Source organism: Alligator sinensis, unplaced genomic scaffold, assembly GCF_000455745.1.
Source record: "Alligator sinensis unplaced genomic scaffold, ASM45574v1 scaffold1054_1, whole genome shotgun sequence".
NCBI classification, from domain to species: Eukaryota; Metazoa; Chordata; order Crocodylia; family Alligatoridae; genus Alligator; species Alligator sinensis.
Window position 1 is genome coordinate 329,088 of NW_005842480.1, and position 15,597 is coordinate 344,684.

At 46.5% G+C, this 15,597-nt stretch overlaps 1 protein-coding gene across 1 annotated transcript in view; it reads left to right on the forward strand.

The window, feature by feature from the left end:
• RHPN1 (rhophilin Rho GTPase binding protein 1) overlaps positions 1-15,597 on the forward strand; it is a 47,379-nt gene that overhangs the window by 9,211 nt on the left and 22,571 nt on the right. Inside the window, exons 3-7 of the mRNA XM_025212736.1 lie at positions 9,048-9,176; positions 12,410-12,485; positions 12,930-13,007; positions 14,479-14,603; positions 15,403-15,569. Coding sequence (XP_025068521.1) covers positions 9,048-9,176; positions 12,410-12,485; positions 12,930-13,007; positions 14,479-14,603; positions 15,403-15,569 — 575 coding nt within the window. The remainder of the gene's footprint in view (positions 1-9,047; positions 9,177-12,409; positions 12,486-12,929; positions 13,008-14,478; positions 14,604-15,402; positions 15,570-15,597) is intronic.

Consider the following 15,597-nt stretch of genomic DNA (forward strand, 5'->3'; position numbering starts at 1 on the left):
GGCTATGATTTTTGGTGTAAACAGCACGAATCAAATGATACCTGTTTTCTATGTGGGTGGCAAGTAATTTTCCCTCCTTTTCCTAAAGTAAGCATCTTTAAATCCAGTGCAATGCAAAAAGAGTGTAAGGGGGCTGGAAGGAATGCAGAGCAAAACACCGGAGACTTAATTACACTGCTGGGGAGTAGAAGGAACATCCCACTGTCCGAAAGGAAAATGTCTTGAAGCAGCCCTCTTTCTTTAGATGGTGAAAAGCATTTGGATTTGTGCTTTTGAGCAGTGTTTACTGTGGTAGCTCTCCCTTCCATGAATCTGTTTTGAGGAAAGGTTGTAATCTGAAATAGGCAGAAATGAATGGCCCGTTGTTTTAGAGAAAAGCAAAAGTTGATTCATAGAATTATAGAAAATAAGGGTTGAATGGACCTCGGGAGGTCACATCTAGTCCAACCCCTGCTCAAAGCAGGACCAGCCCCAACTACATCATCCCAGCCAGGGCTTTGGTTTCTTCAAAACCTCCAAGGATGGAGAGTCCACCCTTCTCTTGTTAGCCCATTCCAGTGTTTTACTCCCTCCTGGTGAGAGAGATTTTCCTAATATCCAACCTCAACTTTCCTTGCTGCAGCTTGAGCCCATTGCTCCTTGTCCTGTCATCTGCCCCCACTGAGACCAGCCCAGCTCCATCCTCTTTGCAACCCCCCTTCAAAAGCACCTGACATATTGCAAAGCATAGTGAAATTTGCACAGTTCTAGTGATGGCCTTTTCCCAGAGAGACTTCTGGACCTGGGCTGCGCTGAGAATTTGCATCAGCGTTGCTGGAGCCATCAAGGCAAAGTGTTGGCAAAGGAAACTGTGACTTATATTGAGGGTGTTTGCTCTCAGGCAGGGTTTACAGCTTTCACTGGGTCCTGGTCACTGGTTAACGGACCAAATTCCTAGTCTTTTTTTAAAAAGATCTGTCCAGAGCATTGCTCCTCTTTCCCCAAGAAGCAGTGATAAATGATGTTTAACATAAACCACAAACTGTGTTTGCTGAGCAGCTTTATTTGCTAGAAAAACAAATGGGACCGGGCAGTTAAATACGGGGAGTCCTTTCCCTCCTTGTTCAAATACTGTTGGCTCAGCAAAGCAGTCGGGAAGGTACAAATGTCTCCAATAAGCAGTATTTTTTTAATATCTGTTTGTACAAAGTTAGCTAAGCAAACACTTGATAACTTGGCAAATAGATAGATCAAGACTCGGTGGTGCAAGATCCTCATTAGGTCACACTTGACTCCTCCACAGGGCGGGGGTAGTGTGAAACCTGGATGCCGCTTGAATTCCATCAGTAGTGCACAGGCTTCCTTTTATGGGTGAATTTTACCTTTTCAGGAACACTTGCCCAGTCCCAAAGGCAAAACACGGGGTCCTGGGGTTTTGAGTCACTTCTGTTCCCCAACTAACTTCATTTATGTGCGTGCAGAATCTGATTCTGACCAGCAGTGCATGTCTCTGGGGTTACTGCCCTTTTTTTAAAGCAGCAAAATACAGTGGGAGAGAATCAGTGCATTTTTTTTTCTTTTTTTTTAAGCATCATTTCCTCGTGCTCGTGCACACAAACACACAGCTCTGCAGCCAGAGAGGAAGGATTCCTAGGTTAAAAAAACATTCTGCTTCAGATTGGAAATAAAACAGCAATCCTGATGTCTCACACATGCATACAAAGAGATTGAGTCAGCTGTTTGAAAATGCAGGCAGCTTATATGGGGAGCTAAAGAGATATCAAAGAAAGATCTGTGGCCAGTTGAGGCTCTTGAGTAAAACTTCTTTTAAATGGGTCAGAACCAGACAAAATCTGAGCAGTAGCATGAGGTCCAGTATGAGGCATGTGGGTAGAATTACCGTGAGGCTAATGAGGAAGAAATGGTCAATAAATGAGAATACTTCTCTGCTGCACCAGGAAAGAAGCAGGATGATGTGTTCATAGCGTACAGGGGGTAATTCCATCACAGTTGTGGAGGAGGTTTAAAAAGGAGCAGGCGGGGAATGCTTTGAACCTCTTGTCTAAAAAACGAAAATCAGAATACTAGGGAAATTCCAGGCGATTGCTGGGGAGAAAGCTAGCAATGCTCCCATATTTAAAAGGGAAATTAGGCTGAGTAACCTGCCATCAGTCCAGGGTAATGGATTGCAGTGAGTAAAGACTTGAAGAGATGGTGGTGTACATGAGACCTCTGCCCCTTGGGAGTTTTTTTGTCTTTTACTGAAACCAGCCAACTTTCCAGACTAGAAAAAGCTTCAACCTGAGTCAGGCTCAGGGTCCGGCCGTTCTGCTTTTTTATTTTTCACTGCACTCCGTTGAAAAGAGGCACCGCGTGATTTAATGTGAGAGGCTACAACACATTTCAGCAGACAATAGCTTTCCGCTGCCATTGGGTTATCTCTCCCGGGTTTCTTTCTAAGCAGATAAGAAGGCCATAATCAGCCTGAGAAGTTGTCTCATCGGAGCAGGCGACTTGCTGCAGCTGAAATCAATCCGTCATGTTTACATCTCCTGACGTGAAATAAAGGGGATGGAAAGCAGGGCAGTCAGCGGGAGGCTGATACGGGCAGCCACACAACAGGCGTCTGCTGCAACCGGGTTGCTGTTTGCACAGGAAAAGCAGCACCTTTCCTGTTCGGGGGCTTGTTTGTGAATGCCTTTGACTGGAGCAGCTGTGTAGGTGAGAGATTAAAAAATGCCCTTCCTCTGGACACCTTGCATCCAAATACATGGTTGGTCCAATAAACAGATCCTACTTCTTACATCTTCCCTGGGCCCTCATTGCTATGACACTAATACCATTTGAGCCTTTATTAGAGTGATGGTTCTGTCCCACATGAGCCAGTTATGCTGGCCTTAACACCGCACACCTTCACTCCCATCTCCAGACTTGCCAGTCTTCCCCTTTAGTCAAGTGATGAACTCATGCAAGGTCCTAGTCTTGCTCAGGTCACAGGATGAGCAGTGAATGAGGCCATAAGTCTGAAAGAAGAGAAGCTGATCTCTTGTGTGTAATGCTGTGAAGTTCTTCTCGTGTCCTCGTGAACTAGATGATTTTTCCAGAAGCGTCCACAAGCGATGGCTCTTCCCGTTGCTGCAGTGAGGTACTCCTTCGTACAGGTCTCACCAAGGGGTCAGCAAACAAGCATGTGCTGCATAGTCTGCACTTCACCACACCCACATCTATCCGTGTCATTACAGTAGCCCCATCCGGTCATATTCATGTTTGATCTTCCAGTTTGTGTGCTCAGGTGATTCAGGCATTGCCATGTTGGCCGGTCAATATCCACTCTCTTGGAAGGTTCTTCTGGGGCTTCAGGTCCTCTTCAGAGCACCTGATTGCATGTAAACTTTCCTTCCATGATCTCAGTCATGTCCTATCAGCCCTTGAGTCCAGTGGTGCAACAGTAGTCACAACACTCATTAGCATTTTAAGCCATTTAGTTACTTCTTTGTGACCGTACAGTAGATGCCTGGCGTAATCCTTCTGCCGTGATCCTTTCTTTTTTACTCTCTGCCTTTCTTCTGATATCAGGTGGTGCAATACCAGCCAGTAAAGGGCTTAGGGGTCACACCCAGAGAGTGGTGGTGGATGGGTCAGTATCAGCCTGGAAAGATGTGGGCAGTGGAGTCCCACAAGGACCAGTCCTTGAACCAGTGCTGTTCAATGTCTTCAGTGACTTGGATGAGGGCATGGAAAGCACTCTGTCCAGATTTGCAGATGATACCAAATTACAGGGTAAAGTTAACTCACCAGAGCGTAGGGAACGAGTCCAGGCAGATCTGGACAGGTTGGAAAAATGGGCAGAACAGAATAGGATGCAGTTCAACAAGGACAAGTGCACAGTGCTGCATCTAGGAAGAAGGAATCACCAGCACGCTTACAGGCTGAGGGAGGACCTTCACAGCAGATGAAAGTGATCTTGGAGTCACTGTTGACTCCAAGATAAATGTGAGTTGTCAATGTGATGAAGCAATCAGTAAAGCTAACCACACTTTATCATGCATTAGCAGATGCATCACAAATAGGTCCAAGGAGGTGATACTTCTCCTCGATGCGGCACTGGTCAGGCCGCAACTGGAGTACTGTGTCCAGTTTTTGGGTGGCACACTTCAAAAGGGATGTGGATAACCTCAAGAGGATTCAGAGGAGGACCACTCATATGGTTGGGTGCCTGCAGGCAAAACCCTACAAGGAGAGATTTAGGGCCCTGGATCTTTTTAGCCTCCGCAAGAGAAGACTGAGAGGGGATCTTATGGCCACCTACAAATACATCAGTGGGTGATAGCAAGGAATAGGAGATGCTCTGTTTACCAGGGCACTCCTTGGAGTCACTAGGAACAATGGCCACAAACTGACAGAGATTTAGGTTAGACATCAGGGGAAGTTCTTTACGGTAAGAGTTGCCAAAATCTGGAACGGGCTCCCAAGGGAGGTGGTGCTCTCTCCTTCTCCTACCTTGGGGGTCTTTAAGAGGAGACTGGACATGCACCTGGCTGGAGTCATCGGACCCCAGCGCTCTTTCCTTCCCAGGGCAGGGGGTCAGACTCGATGATCTGCTAAGGTCCCTTCCAACCCAAGCATCTATGAATCTGTGAAATACAGGCTATTCTTTGGTGTTGCCTTTAGACATCCTGTTATTTCACGACACCCATCATTTAGAACTGGGTCTGTTTTGTTGGCATGAACTGTTCATTCCCAGACTGGACATGCATACTCTGCAGTAGAGTAACACAAGGCAATAGCAGTGGTTTGTAATGTAGCTGGGTTTGTTCCCCACTTTGAGGTGACCAACTTTCAAAGTATGTTGTTGCAGGCACTGACTTTCCCTTTCATTTTCTGTACTAGTGCTTTGAAGGTAAGTAAGTTTTCGGTCTAATGACCCCCCCCCCCCCCCCCCCCAAACACCGGGGTTGCCCCCCCCGCAAGTACACGGGGTTCGGGTGATTAGTCAGTGGGATTGCATCTGAGATGATGTTTAATTTCTGTTAGGCTTCATTGTGGTAGGGTTTGTATGAAGCTGGTTCTTATTGTAGACATCTGAGAGGTTGCTCAGCGTGTATATCCATCTGTTCCTGACAGTGGGAAAGTCTTTCTCTTGTGCAGAGATGTTAAACTGAGCCACAGAAGGTTTAAGTCCTTTCTCATCAGCATATATGAAGCTCCTCATATTATTCTGTATGGGTTGGTCATTGGTATATATGTTAAAAAGGATTGGCATTAGCATGCTACCCTGTGGGAGGCTGGTTTGTTGTAGTCTCCAGCAGCTCCATTTCTTGCACAGTTTACCTAAAAATGTCTATTTGCCAAAAGAAAGCAGATGAGCTGCACCAGGTGGTAGTCATGTGTCATCGTATTATAGACTTTGGCAAGTAGGTTTCAGTGGTTGACCGTATCCTATCCCATTGATATGTCTACACACACAGTCCGTGTTTCTCCCCTCACCCCATAGGCCTTCATGGCATGGGATAGAGCTGGTTGGAGGAAAGGCCCGTATCTGTGATTGTGTAGGGAGGGAGGTGTTTGTCTACAGGAACCTGCTTTCATTTGCTGCAGAGGTTGGAAGCCTTTTGGTGAATAAAGAAGAGCATTGCAGAAAGAGAAAGGAGCGTATTGGGTATTGTAGCCATGGAGCAGAGCCCAGCCTTTACCCCAAAGTTTGTGCACAATATTGGGCATGATGTTGGTGTCTCATGTGTGATGATCCTCACAGTCCGGATGCCTGCTGAAGTCCGACTCGTAGATATTCTCAGGGCTTCAAAACTCAATGGGAGCTGGGCATTTGGCTTAGATATTGCTATCCAGGGGTCAGCACTCTGAAAAATCAGGTCTCGGGCACATCAAACTGAGTACCCACAACTACTAGACACTTTTAGCCATAAACCCTCTGCGGCACAGTTTACCATTTCTGCGGTAGGGATGGTAACACGCCCTTGTCTAACAAGGGAGTTATGAAAGAGGACTAACTGTGAAGCACTAAGCTACTGCAGTGATGAGCATGATAGGAAACCCCACAATGAAACTACAAATTCCTTATTCAGAGCAAGGTTTGGAAAGTGCGAACAGTTCACAAGAATGTCATCATCCCGCCCTATAAACTTTCTCACTAGGAAGATAGTGAAGCACTGCAGCGGGTTACCTAGAGAGGTGGTCAAATCTCCATCCTTGGAGGTTTCCAAAACCCGGCTAGATAAACCTTTGTCTGGGATGATGTAGTTGGGACTGGTCCTACTTGGAGCAGGGGTTGGACTAGATGTGACCTCCTGAGGCTCCTTCCAGCCCTCATTGTCTGGTTCTGTCAAGGGCCTCTTGCATCCCCTGTCCCAGGGCATCTGTATCCTGTCACCATGTTCAAACCCAGCATAGTGCAGAAGTAAGGAGGCATAACTTTCAATGTGTCAGGAAATGCAAGAGTTAACATTTTGGATAGGGTTACCTTGTCCCCCCCCCCACTACATCTTGAAGCAAATATGGCACTTGGACCACACTGGAATTCTGATAGTCCCGTGGAGATGAATACCAGTGCTCGTGTGTGTTTGTCTTATAAATCAAATATTCTCAATTTTGAGTTCATATTTGCAGTCTCACTCAAAAGCAGTCTGAGAGCAGCTTGTTCCATGTTGCTGCCTGTAGCAGAGCAGTTCAGGAGACTGATGTCAAAGTGCTATATGCTCCAGCTGTTGCCAGAGATAATTATTTCCTAAGAGCAACCAAAGTGAAGGACGTGGCCTGTACCTCGCGTCATGGAGTCTCTTCCCTCTTCGGGAGCTCTCCTGTCCATCTGTCCCTATTTTGGCTTTCAGTCTCCTGGTCCGTTCTCATTATCGCCTTTCTTTCAATCTACTGTCAACAGCGGCAAAAAAGTTTTTAGAGAATTTTGAAACTGTGCTTCATAGCAATGAGGGCAAACAGAAAGAGAGAAAATCAGAAGAGCCAATTGCAGCTAGAAAAGCACATTAAAAGTAACAAAAGGCATCTATAAATGAGTTGCATCTGAAAGCCAGGGAAAGTGTTGGCCCCTTACTGAGCTGGGAGGGGAAGCAGATACCGAATGAAAGAAAAGAAGCTGAAGTATTTGATACAGTCTTCACAATAAAGGCCCATTATTAGATAATTAGTATGGAGGGCAGGGGAGGAGACACTCAACCTGGAGGAGAGAGAGAACTAGAGAGAATTTACATTATTTACTGATAGATATGTCTGAATAAGATTTGCTCTACAGTACTCGAGGGAATTGGCTGAAGTAATTGTAGAGCCATGTCCATCTTCTCTGAAAACTCCTGGAGGTCAGGTGAGATTCCCAAGGGTTGGAAAAGGGCCATCGTTTGCTTTCTTTTTGGAAAGAGAGGCACAAAGGGGAGCCCTAGGGGAAAGTTACAGGGGGGGCAATTTGGCTTCACTCCCCAGAAAGCTACTAGAACATATCAACCTATCATCTCTAAGCCCTCGGAGCATATCAAAGTGACAGGTAATAGCCAGCACAAACTTGCTGAGATCAAGTCATGCCTCATTTGTGTCTGTGATGAGGTGACAGGCCTTGTGGATGGGAGGTGACCAGCGAATGCCATCTGCCTCAACTTTTGTAAGGTTGTTGGTTCAATCTCCCATGGGATCCTCCTACGTAAGCTTAGGAGAGACGGTCTAAATGAAGCTTTTGTAAGGTAGGTGCACAACCAGTTGGGTGTAGACTAGGATCTTGTCTGGCAGTAAGGCAGTGGAGTGGGCTGCCCAGGAAATCTTGTGAAATTTCTTCATTGAAGGTTTCCAGGAGGAGATTGGCTAAGCATGGATCAGGGATGGTTTAGGAATAGCACATGTGCATGGCTTCAACTGGACAACCCTTGAGGTCTCTTGTAGTCGTATAATTGTCATGCTCGAAGTGTGGTTATCAATGGCTCCATGCTAAACTGGGGGAGATGTCAAGTGGTATTCGCCGGAGGTCTGTCCTGTGTCTGGTACAATTAAAAATTCATGACTGCAGGATGGAAATGAATGTGTCCTTAGTAAATGTGTGGATGAGACTAAGATGGGCGGGGTGGCAGGCTCTGTAGAAGACATGGCCTGAAGTTAGATGATATTTCATAAAAACAAATATAAAGTCTTGCACATTGGACAGAAAATAGGGAATGATTGGCTCAGCTACAACACTGCAAAAAGGGATCTTGGGGTTATAGTGGATCACAAGCTGGATGAGTCAACAATATAAACGTTGCAAAAAAGCTAATACCACACTTGGATATATGAACAGGATTGTCCTGTAAGTCGCAGGAAGTGATTCATCCTCTACTCCAGATGAGGGCCTCATTAGTACTGGATAGCGTGCCCAGTTTGGGGCACCGCCTCTTTGAGAAAGATATTGTCCAAAGAGCACTAAGGATGATAAAAGGTCTGTTATGTATGAGGAACTGTTTAGTCTACTTAGTCTAGAAAAGAGAAGATGGAAGGGAAGGTCCTCCAGTATATACAGAAAAAAAAAGTTGTTATAAAAAGGATGGTGATCCACTGTTCTCTGTTCACAGGGGATAGGACAAGAAGTAGTGGATTTACATTGCAATAAGGATTAGAGACTGGATGTTAGAAAGAACTCAAAGTATGAGCATAGTTTAGAGCTGGAATACATTATCTAGATAACTTCAAATCTTATCTCCCATTTTCAGTCTGTAAAATGGAAAAACGACTTTCCTGGCTCACCACTGTATTTTGGAAAGTCCTCTGAGGCTCTGAAATGACCTACATGCATGTGAGATGGTATACTGGGTCCTGAAGGCTTGTGGTTTTAACATGGTAGATGATTGGCTTTTGTCCTGTTGACCACTTAACATCTCCCATTCTTCACCTCCTATCCCAACACCTTCGGATTTTTTTTGCTTATCGGACCACCAAAAGTTGCTCTGTAGACCGCTGGCCCACTGCTTTGGATGGGATCTTTCATGGGGTGAGGAAGGGAGACCCTATTCTAGCCCTGTACGCATTTAACTGAATACCTGATGACAAGCATGACCTGCCTTGTTTTTTGTATTTTTCAGAGCCACCAGTAACCACAAAGTAAAGGAAACAGTAGCCTTGGAGCTCAGCTACGTTAACTCCAACCTGCAGTTACTGAAGGAGGAACTGGAGGAGCTGAACAGCTGCATGGATGTGTACCAGAACGACAGGTAGGTTGTGCGGAGGACTCTGGGCTGAGTGAGAGAGCCGCTACAATGCTGTGGTCTGAAGGAATAGAGAGAGCGGTCAAAGACACGTCTGCCTGTACACTGATTGATTTCCACTGTGGGGATGGGCCTGATATAACAACCTGTTTATCAGTAACCTTGGTCTGCTGAAAGCCTCAGTAGTTGTATACAATGGAAATTGGGGTCTCCTGTCCTGGAAAGCCATGGAGAGACCTCGTTATCCTGTAGATTCTTCAGGGGAGGTGTTGAAGGCTTAATTGTGGAGGAAGTCTGTGGTTAGATTTTAATTATCCAGCTACCTGGGTCAAGCAACGGTCTGCTCATGGACTGGCGCTCTGCCTCCCGAAGGGATTGCATCTGGAGAAGCTGAGCCCAGGGCTGTATCGGAGGGTCCCTTACTCCCACTGCTCCTGCCATGCATCTGTTTGCTTTGTCAAGTTGTTGCCTTGCTTTCCTAAGCTAATCTGGATCTGTCCCTTCAGAAAGCACTCTGCAACACTCAGAGCACAGAGCTAGATGTTTAGAGATTGCAGGGCAGGATCAACTGTTCAGATGACCTGCTTTGTTACCTCTTATTTTCTCCGCCGGGATTGTTCCAGCTGTAAAATCAGTGAGCTAACCCAGAGCTTTCTTGGCTAACATCCGTAGAGCACTTTCTTGGATGTTGTTTTCCAAGTACAAGAGGGCTGATGCAGGAGTAGATTTAATGTCTCCCTTTGAACCAGAGAGGCTGCAAGATCAAATTTCCCTCAAGTGTGATCTGTACTGCAGGTGAAGCTTGGGTATTTAATGAGAGTAATTAAAAGCATTGCCCTTGAGGTGCCTGGCTGCCTGTTCTTGCTGCTCTGCTTCTTGTGAAGTAGATTATTCACTCGCTTTTATTTCCCCATCTGATTTTTTGTTTTGTTTTTAGAGGCCAGACCTTTTATTAATTGAAGCACGCTGTTGCTTTGAAATGCTAAACCCAGCAACCTCATCCACTTGACTCACAGGAGCAGTAATCCTAGCATGGTAGCCAGCAGCAAGCTGACATGCTGGGACCTCTCAGCAGAGCTGTTTGTCTGGGTGAAAAGGGAAGCAACCCCCGAGGTGAAACTACCAGAGATGTCGCAGCAGATTCGAAGCTTGAAATGCACTCCCTCACTGCCCTGCAAAGCTGTCTGCACAGCTCTCTTAATCCCTCCTGTTCTTTCTTGATAGAGGATAGTTGCATTTCTGCAGCAAAAGGGAGGAGACGTGTGACCCTCTTGCAGGGTGAAAAAATGGTAAAGCATGAGCTGCTCCCTCAGTGACTCAGTTTTGCCATTCATGAATAAAATGGCAGCCTTCCCCCCTGCTTCTGACTGGGTATCATACCTGTGTGTGATTTTTAGAGGGAACCAAAACTAGATTCATAGACGTGAGGGGCTGGAAAGGAGTAAGGAAGCACGGCCCATCCTACTGTATCCTGGGGTTGACTCTCTGGAGCTTGGCATTTCCCCTTTTCCTTAGTGAGCAGCCCTAATTCTGCATCCTTTTCTCTCATTACTTCTTTTGCAAGGTGGCTGTTTACCTGGTGAAGGGCTCTTCTATACAGGTTCTTTGCCTAAAAGCTCCTTGGAGTATGTAAGGATTGCCGACTCTTTTCTAATCCTGTCCTCAGTACACACCGGCCGTGAGGACAGATGATTCCCAGCTCTCTGAATGATGTGGGGTCCCACACTGAAAGTGCCCAGCTCCCAGCTTTTGTCACTGTCTCCAATGGCCCTGTTTACTGTAGTTTATAAAAAAAACCCCGCAAACCGAACAAACCCTCTTTGTTTACTCAGCGCATTTGTCCCAGGCTGAAATCTCATTAGAGAAAAAGCGATAACCACTTTTCCCTGCTAATTATAGCTCTTGTGAAGCCATTGATTCAGGGACTGAGTAAATAGAAACAGACCAAACAAATGGATGCTTGCTTTCCACGCCTGCCCTCCATTTTTTTTTCCACTAGCCTGTGATATTTCAGAAACAGCTGATAAACTCCTGGTGTTAATGAGAGTCCTGGGTTACAGAACCTGTTGTTGTCTAAACCCTGTCTGTAATCGTTCTGACCCTGCGTGACCTTCCCCTCCCCTCCCACATCTCTCTCCACTAGCCTTTCCTGTCTCTTTGAACCACTCCTCTGGGAGGCTGAATAGATGGTTATATGCTGACATGGCCTGTGAAGAGGATTAGATAAGTTCCCAAATAAACAAACGGTGACAGGTACATGGGGGAAATGGTGGTTTTGCAGGGCAGTGATCCTCTAACCACATAGTGCCCATCACAGACGCAGCTGTGTGTGTGCTGATAAGGGCTGGTGGCTTCTCTGTTCCTCTTGACTTTCTCACCTGTAGTGGGATCTTTCTTCTAAATCTCCCTCCCTGAATGGTTCAAAAGACCCATGGCTGTGGCTGATTTAGTACTTTGCACAGATGCATCCCAAACCCACTGATCTGAGGTGTGTTGGTCCTGATTCTGTACTTGTAGCTGTTGTAAATGGGAAAAATTTAACTCCTGATCAGGTGAATGGAATTATAGCAGTGTGCGCTGCTTTGGGACCTGTATCTGTGAGATAACCGGTATCAAATCATTGGAGTTGAAAACTTTCAAACCTGGTAATGCAGAATCCAAAACTCCCAGCATCAAGGTTTTCAGGTTTGTCATCCAGCTCTGACTATCAGGGCAGAAGCTTGGCTCTAGCTGCACAGTCCTTTCATCGTAAAATATATTGATCTGGGAGCAAATAAGTGGCAGGGCTTGGGAATGTGTCCCATCCCACTCCAAAGTGGAAAGCTGTTTCTGACATGGGTTCAGTTCGTTCACTTGTCTGACTTCTCTCTGCTCCCTTGAGACCTGGGCTCAGCGAAGTCAAATGGGGGTTTTGCCTTCGATTTTGATGGAGCAGAATCAGCACGGTTGTGAAATACAGCCACGGACTCCAGAAGCTCTAACGTGAAATGTTTGCTCTGCCATTGAAGCAAGAGAATCCCATAAAAGAGAGGCCCTCACGGGATCAGATTTATTTCATGCCTGACACCAGGCAGTGCAGGCTGCTTTTGAGCAAGCTGTTTGAAACCATCCCACTGCACCTTAGCTGACATGCAATGCCCTGTCTTCCTGGTCCCTTTATTCCTGAAGCAAGAGGGTTCTCTCTCACCTACAAGGTAGTGACTGTGTCTCCCAATTGCTCACATATCTCATTCTTTCAGTGAAGCTATCAGCGTGCCTATGATTCCTCTGGGACTGAAGGAGACGAAGGAATTGGACCTGATGGTACCATTGAGGGTAAGCCCATTGGAGTCAGTCGGGTTGCTGCGTGTGATGTGGGCCAGCTGTGGCCTTGAATAAATATGGCTGGAGGGGAATCTAAATATGGGAAGCTCTGAATGTTCTCATTGTTTATATTGCCTGACTGTAAGGCCTTGCACGTAAATCAGTGAGTGATAGAGTTTTGCGAGGCCTGGAGGTGATAAAAGCTGTGGAAAAAAATATTAAACTATCCTAAATGTGTTGGTGTTGGGAGTCCAGCTGCTTTCCCATAGCATCTTTGTCCGAGTGTGGCTTGGTTAGAAACACGTGTCGAGTGTGCAGAGCTGTCTCCTAGCACGGTGTGGTGTGTATCTACAAAAGGCAGACGTTCATTCGCTCGGTGGGTGGCGAGTCCCCTGTGAAAATCATTCAGCGGGCACACTACTAACCCAGTATATGCATTTATCTTCTTCTGCCTAGGATTTCATCTGCGAACACTACGGGGAGGATGGAGCTTTGTTTGACAAGGAAATCAGAGAGTTCATGGAGCTGCGGCAGGTTTGTGCACCTCCCTGCCTTGACTGCCTCAGAAGACACTGCTTTACAAGCCGTTAACTTTTCTAGGAGTCCCCTTTCCACTTCTCTTTCACGCCTCCCCAGTATTGCTTTGTATCTTTGAGGTACTGGATTCCTGAAGCATACCGTAAAACACTGAAGCAGCAGTTTATACTTTACAAAATAGTCTAGCTCATAAAATGACAGCTTCACTGCAATGTAATGGAGTCTCTTAATGCCCTGCTAACCTAGGATTGCACAGCAATAAAAGCTGAGCAATCTGTCATTATTGTTTAATGAATTATAACTCATCCCCAGGGCAAGAGTAAACGACCGTTGTGTCCTCGGCAAAAAGTGAAAGTAACGTTGGCTAAAAGGAAGCGTAGAATAGGCTTTGTAAGGGAACTCTTACCCTCCCTTTGCAGGTAGATCTAATAAGTCTTAACTTTCTAGTTGCATCTTTTTCCTTTCTGAATGGAGAGAGAAGGAGTTCTTAAGGCCCTGTCCTATAATTGAGGTCGTCTAAGTGTTTTCTCTGCAGCCCCCCCGACATCATTGGAATTGGGCAGATGCAATGGCTCCATCCACAGGATTGGGGCCATAATGGGGAATGATTAAAATGGGATGTAGGGGGAGGGTCCAAACTACTTAACCAAAAAAACACCCTGCGATCATGAGTTTTCAGCAAATTGCAACAGGGCGGTGAGAAGCGCAGTCTTGGAGAAATCTGGAAAGGACCGCTCGTTTGAGCTACCCATTTGTAATGGAACTCCATCGCGTATCTGTTACCATTTGTTTTTTGAAACTGCTGCTTGAAGCCAACAGGAGGTGCTCCCCACATCTAGATTTGACCAGATATCCTGGGTTTTCCTCAAGCTTTGCAAGGCTAGCATTGTTGGAAGAACTAGGGTGCAGTAAAACACCACTGGCTTTCAGCTTGCTAAGCTTAGCCCTAATGAAATGACCTGGAGCTGTGCTTCTGTCTTGCTGCCTTTCCCATGATCTCCGATTTTCATGTGAGTTGAGTGATGTCACCTCTGGGTGTATATGATTATATCCAAAAATCATCTATGCTGCAAGAAAGATAAGCCCAAAAAGTTAAGCCCTCCACATTTAGGGAGTTTTGGAATTGAGGTCACCAACAAACCCTGGTTCATTCTGGTCGTACATGTGTCTGTATTTTGTCAGTCATATGCTGCATGACTGCATGCTGTTTTTTTCCACCCATCCCCTGCCTCATTCAGCACCTCCTATCCTGAATTGTGGATGAAATTCATCCCTCTATGCCAAAGCCACCACCCATGCACTTTTTCATGCTCACTTTTAAGACTTCCACGTAGCTAAAGTGGCACTTAAGAAATGGCTAGGCGTGAGTGTCTGGTAATTGTTGGTGCTCCTGCCTCTTCTTCACCCCTCAGTGTTTAAAGGCCAAGACTTCCTGTCTCCATTTGACTCCCTCCCTACTCTTGCACAGGCCATGCGAACACCCAGCCGGAACGAGGCGGGGCTGGAGCTTCTCATGGAGTATTACAACCAGCTCTACTTTCTCGACAATCGGTTCTTCCCTCCCAGTAAAAACCTGGGAGTCTTCTTCCACTGGTTAGTGAGGTTTTTTTTCTGTTCTGTCCTCTAAAAGTGTATGCGTGTGCTTTAAATATCGCTAGTTTGAGTGGGTCTAGAGCTGAATGGAGACAGAACTCCAGGCTGTAACAACCTGAAGATCTGCTTCTTCCTGCCTGTCCTTGTTGGTAAAAATAGGCCCTATCAGCGAGGAGATCTGAATCCCAGTCCTGGTCCCAGCACTGTGGTTTCATGTGGTCTTGAGCAAGATGCTTTAATCCACTTAACTGAGGGCTGCAGAATGGGGCTGTAATACTTGCCTGCCTTGTTCAGCGTTGCAGGCTAATCCCAGTTTGCAAATGCCTTGTGAGTCTTGGCTGGGAGTCGCACACAGTCGGAGCAAAACGTGATCCGAGCACATGCAATGCCTGTTCCTAGGTGAGCCGAACGTGACTACGCCCTGAGCCCAGAGCAACCGAGCTCTGGGCATGATGATCAGCAAAGGAGCAGAGACCTGCTGATTCCTGCCAAATCTTGCTTGGCAGCTCCTGGGTTTGGCAGGTAGAGAGGTGCAGGCTGCCCGGTGCAACGTTGCACCATGGCTTTGTTCCTGTCTGAATGATTCATCGTAGAAATCTCCAGTCCCCACTCTGTTTGACTGACCCTTCTACCACAATGAGCATTCACAGAGGTGGTGGTATCCTTCCCCCACTCACTCTCTCCATTGTGTTGAAAACTTTTTCCCCTCTCACCACATTAAGTTGCACCCTGGATGTATCCCAAGCACATCAGCCCATGACTAACTCAGTGGTGTTTCTCCTCACCTCTGCTTGTCCAGGTACGACTCGCTGACAGGAGTCCCATCCCATCAGCGTGCCCTGGCATTCGAGAAGGGCAGTGTGCTTTTCAACATTGGGGCTCTGCACACCCAGATCGGGGCACGCCAGGACCGCACCACACTACAGGGGGTTGATCGGGCCATCGACGCCTTTCAGAAGGCAGCTGGTACGTTGGCTGCTGGGAGCTGCGCTAG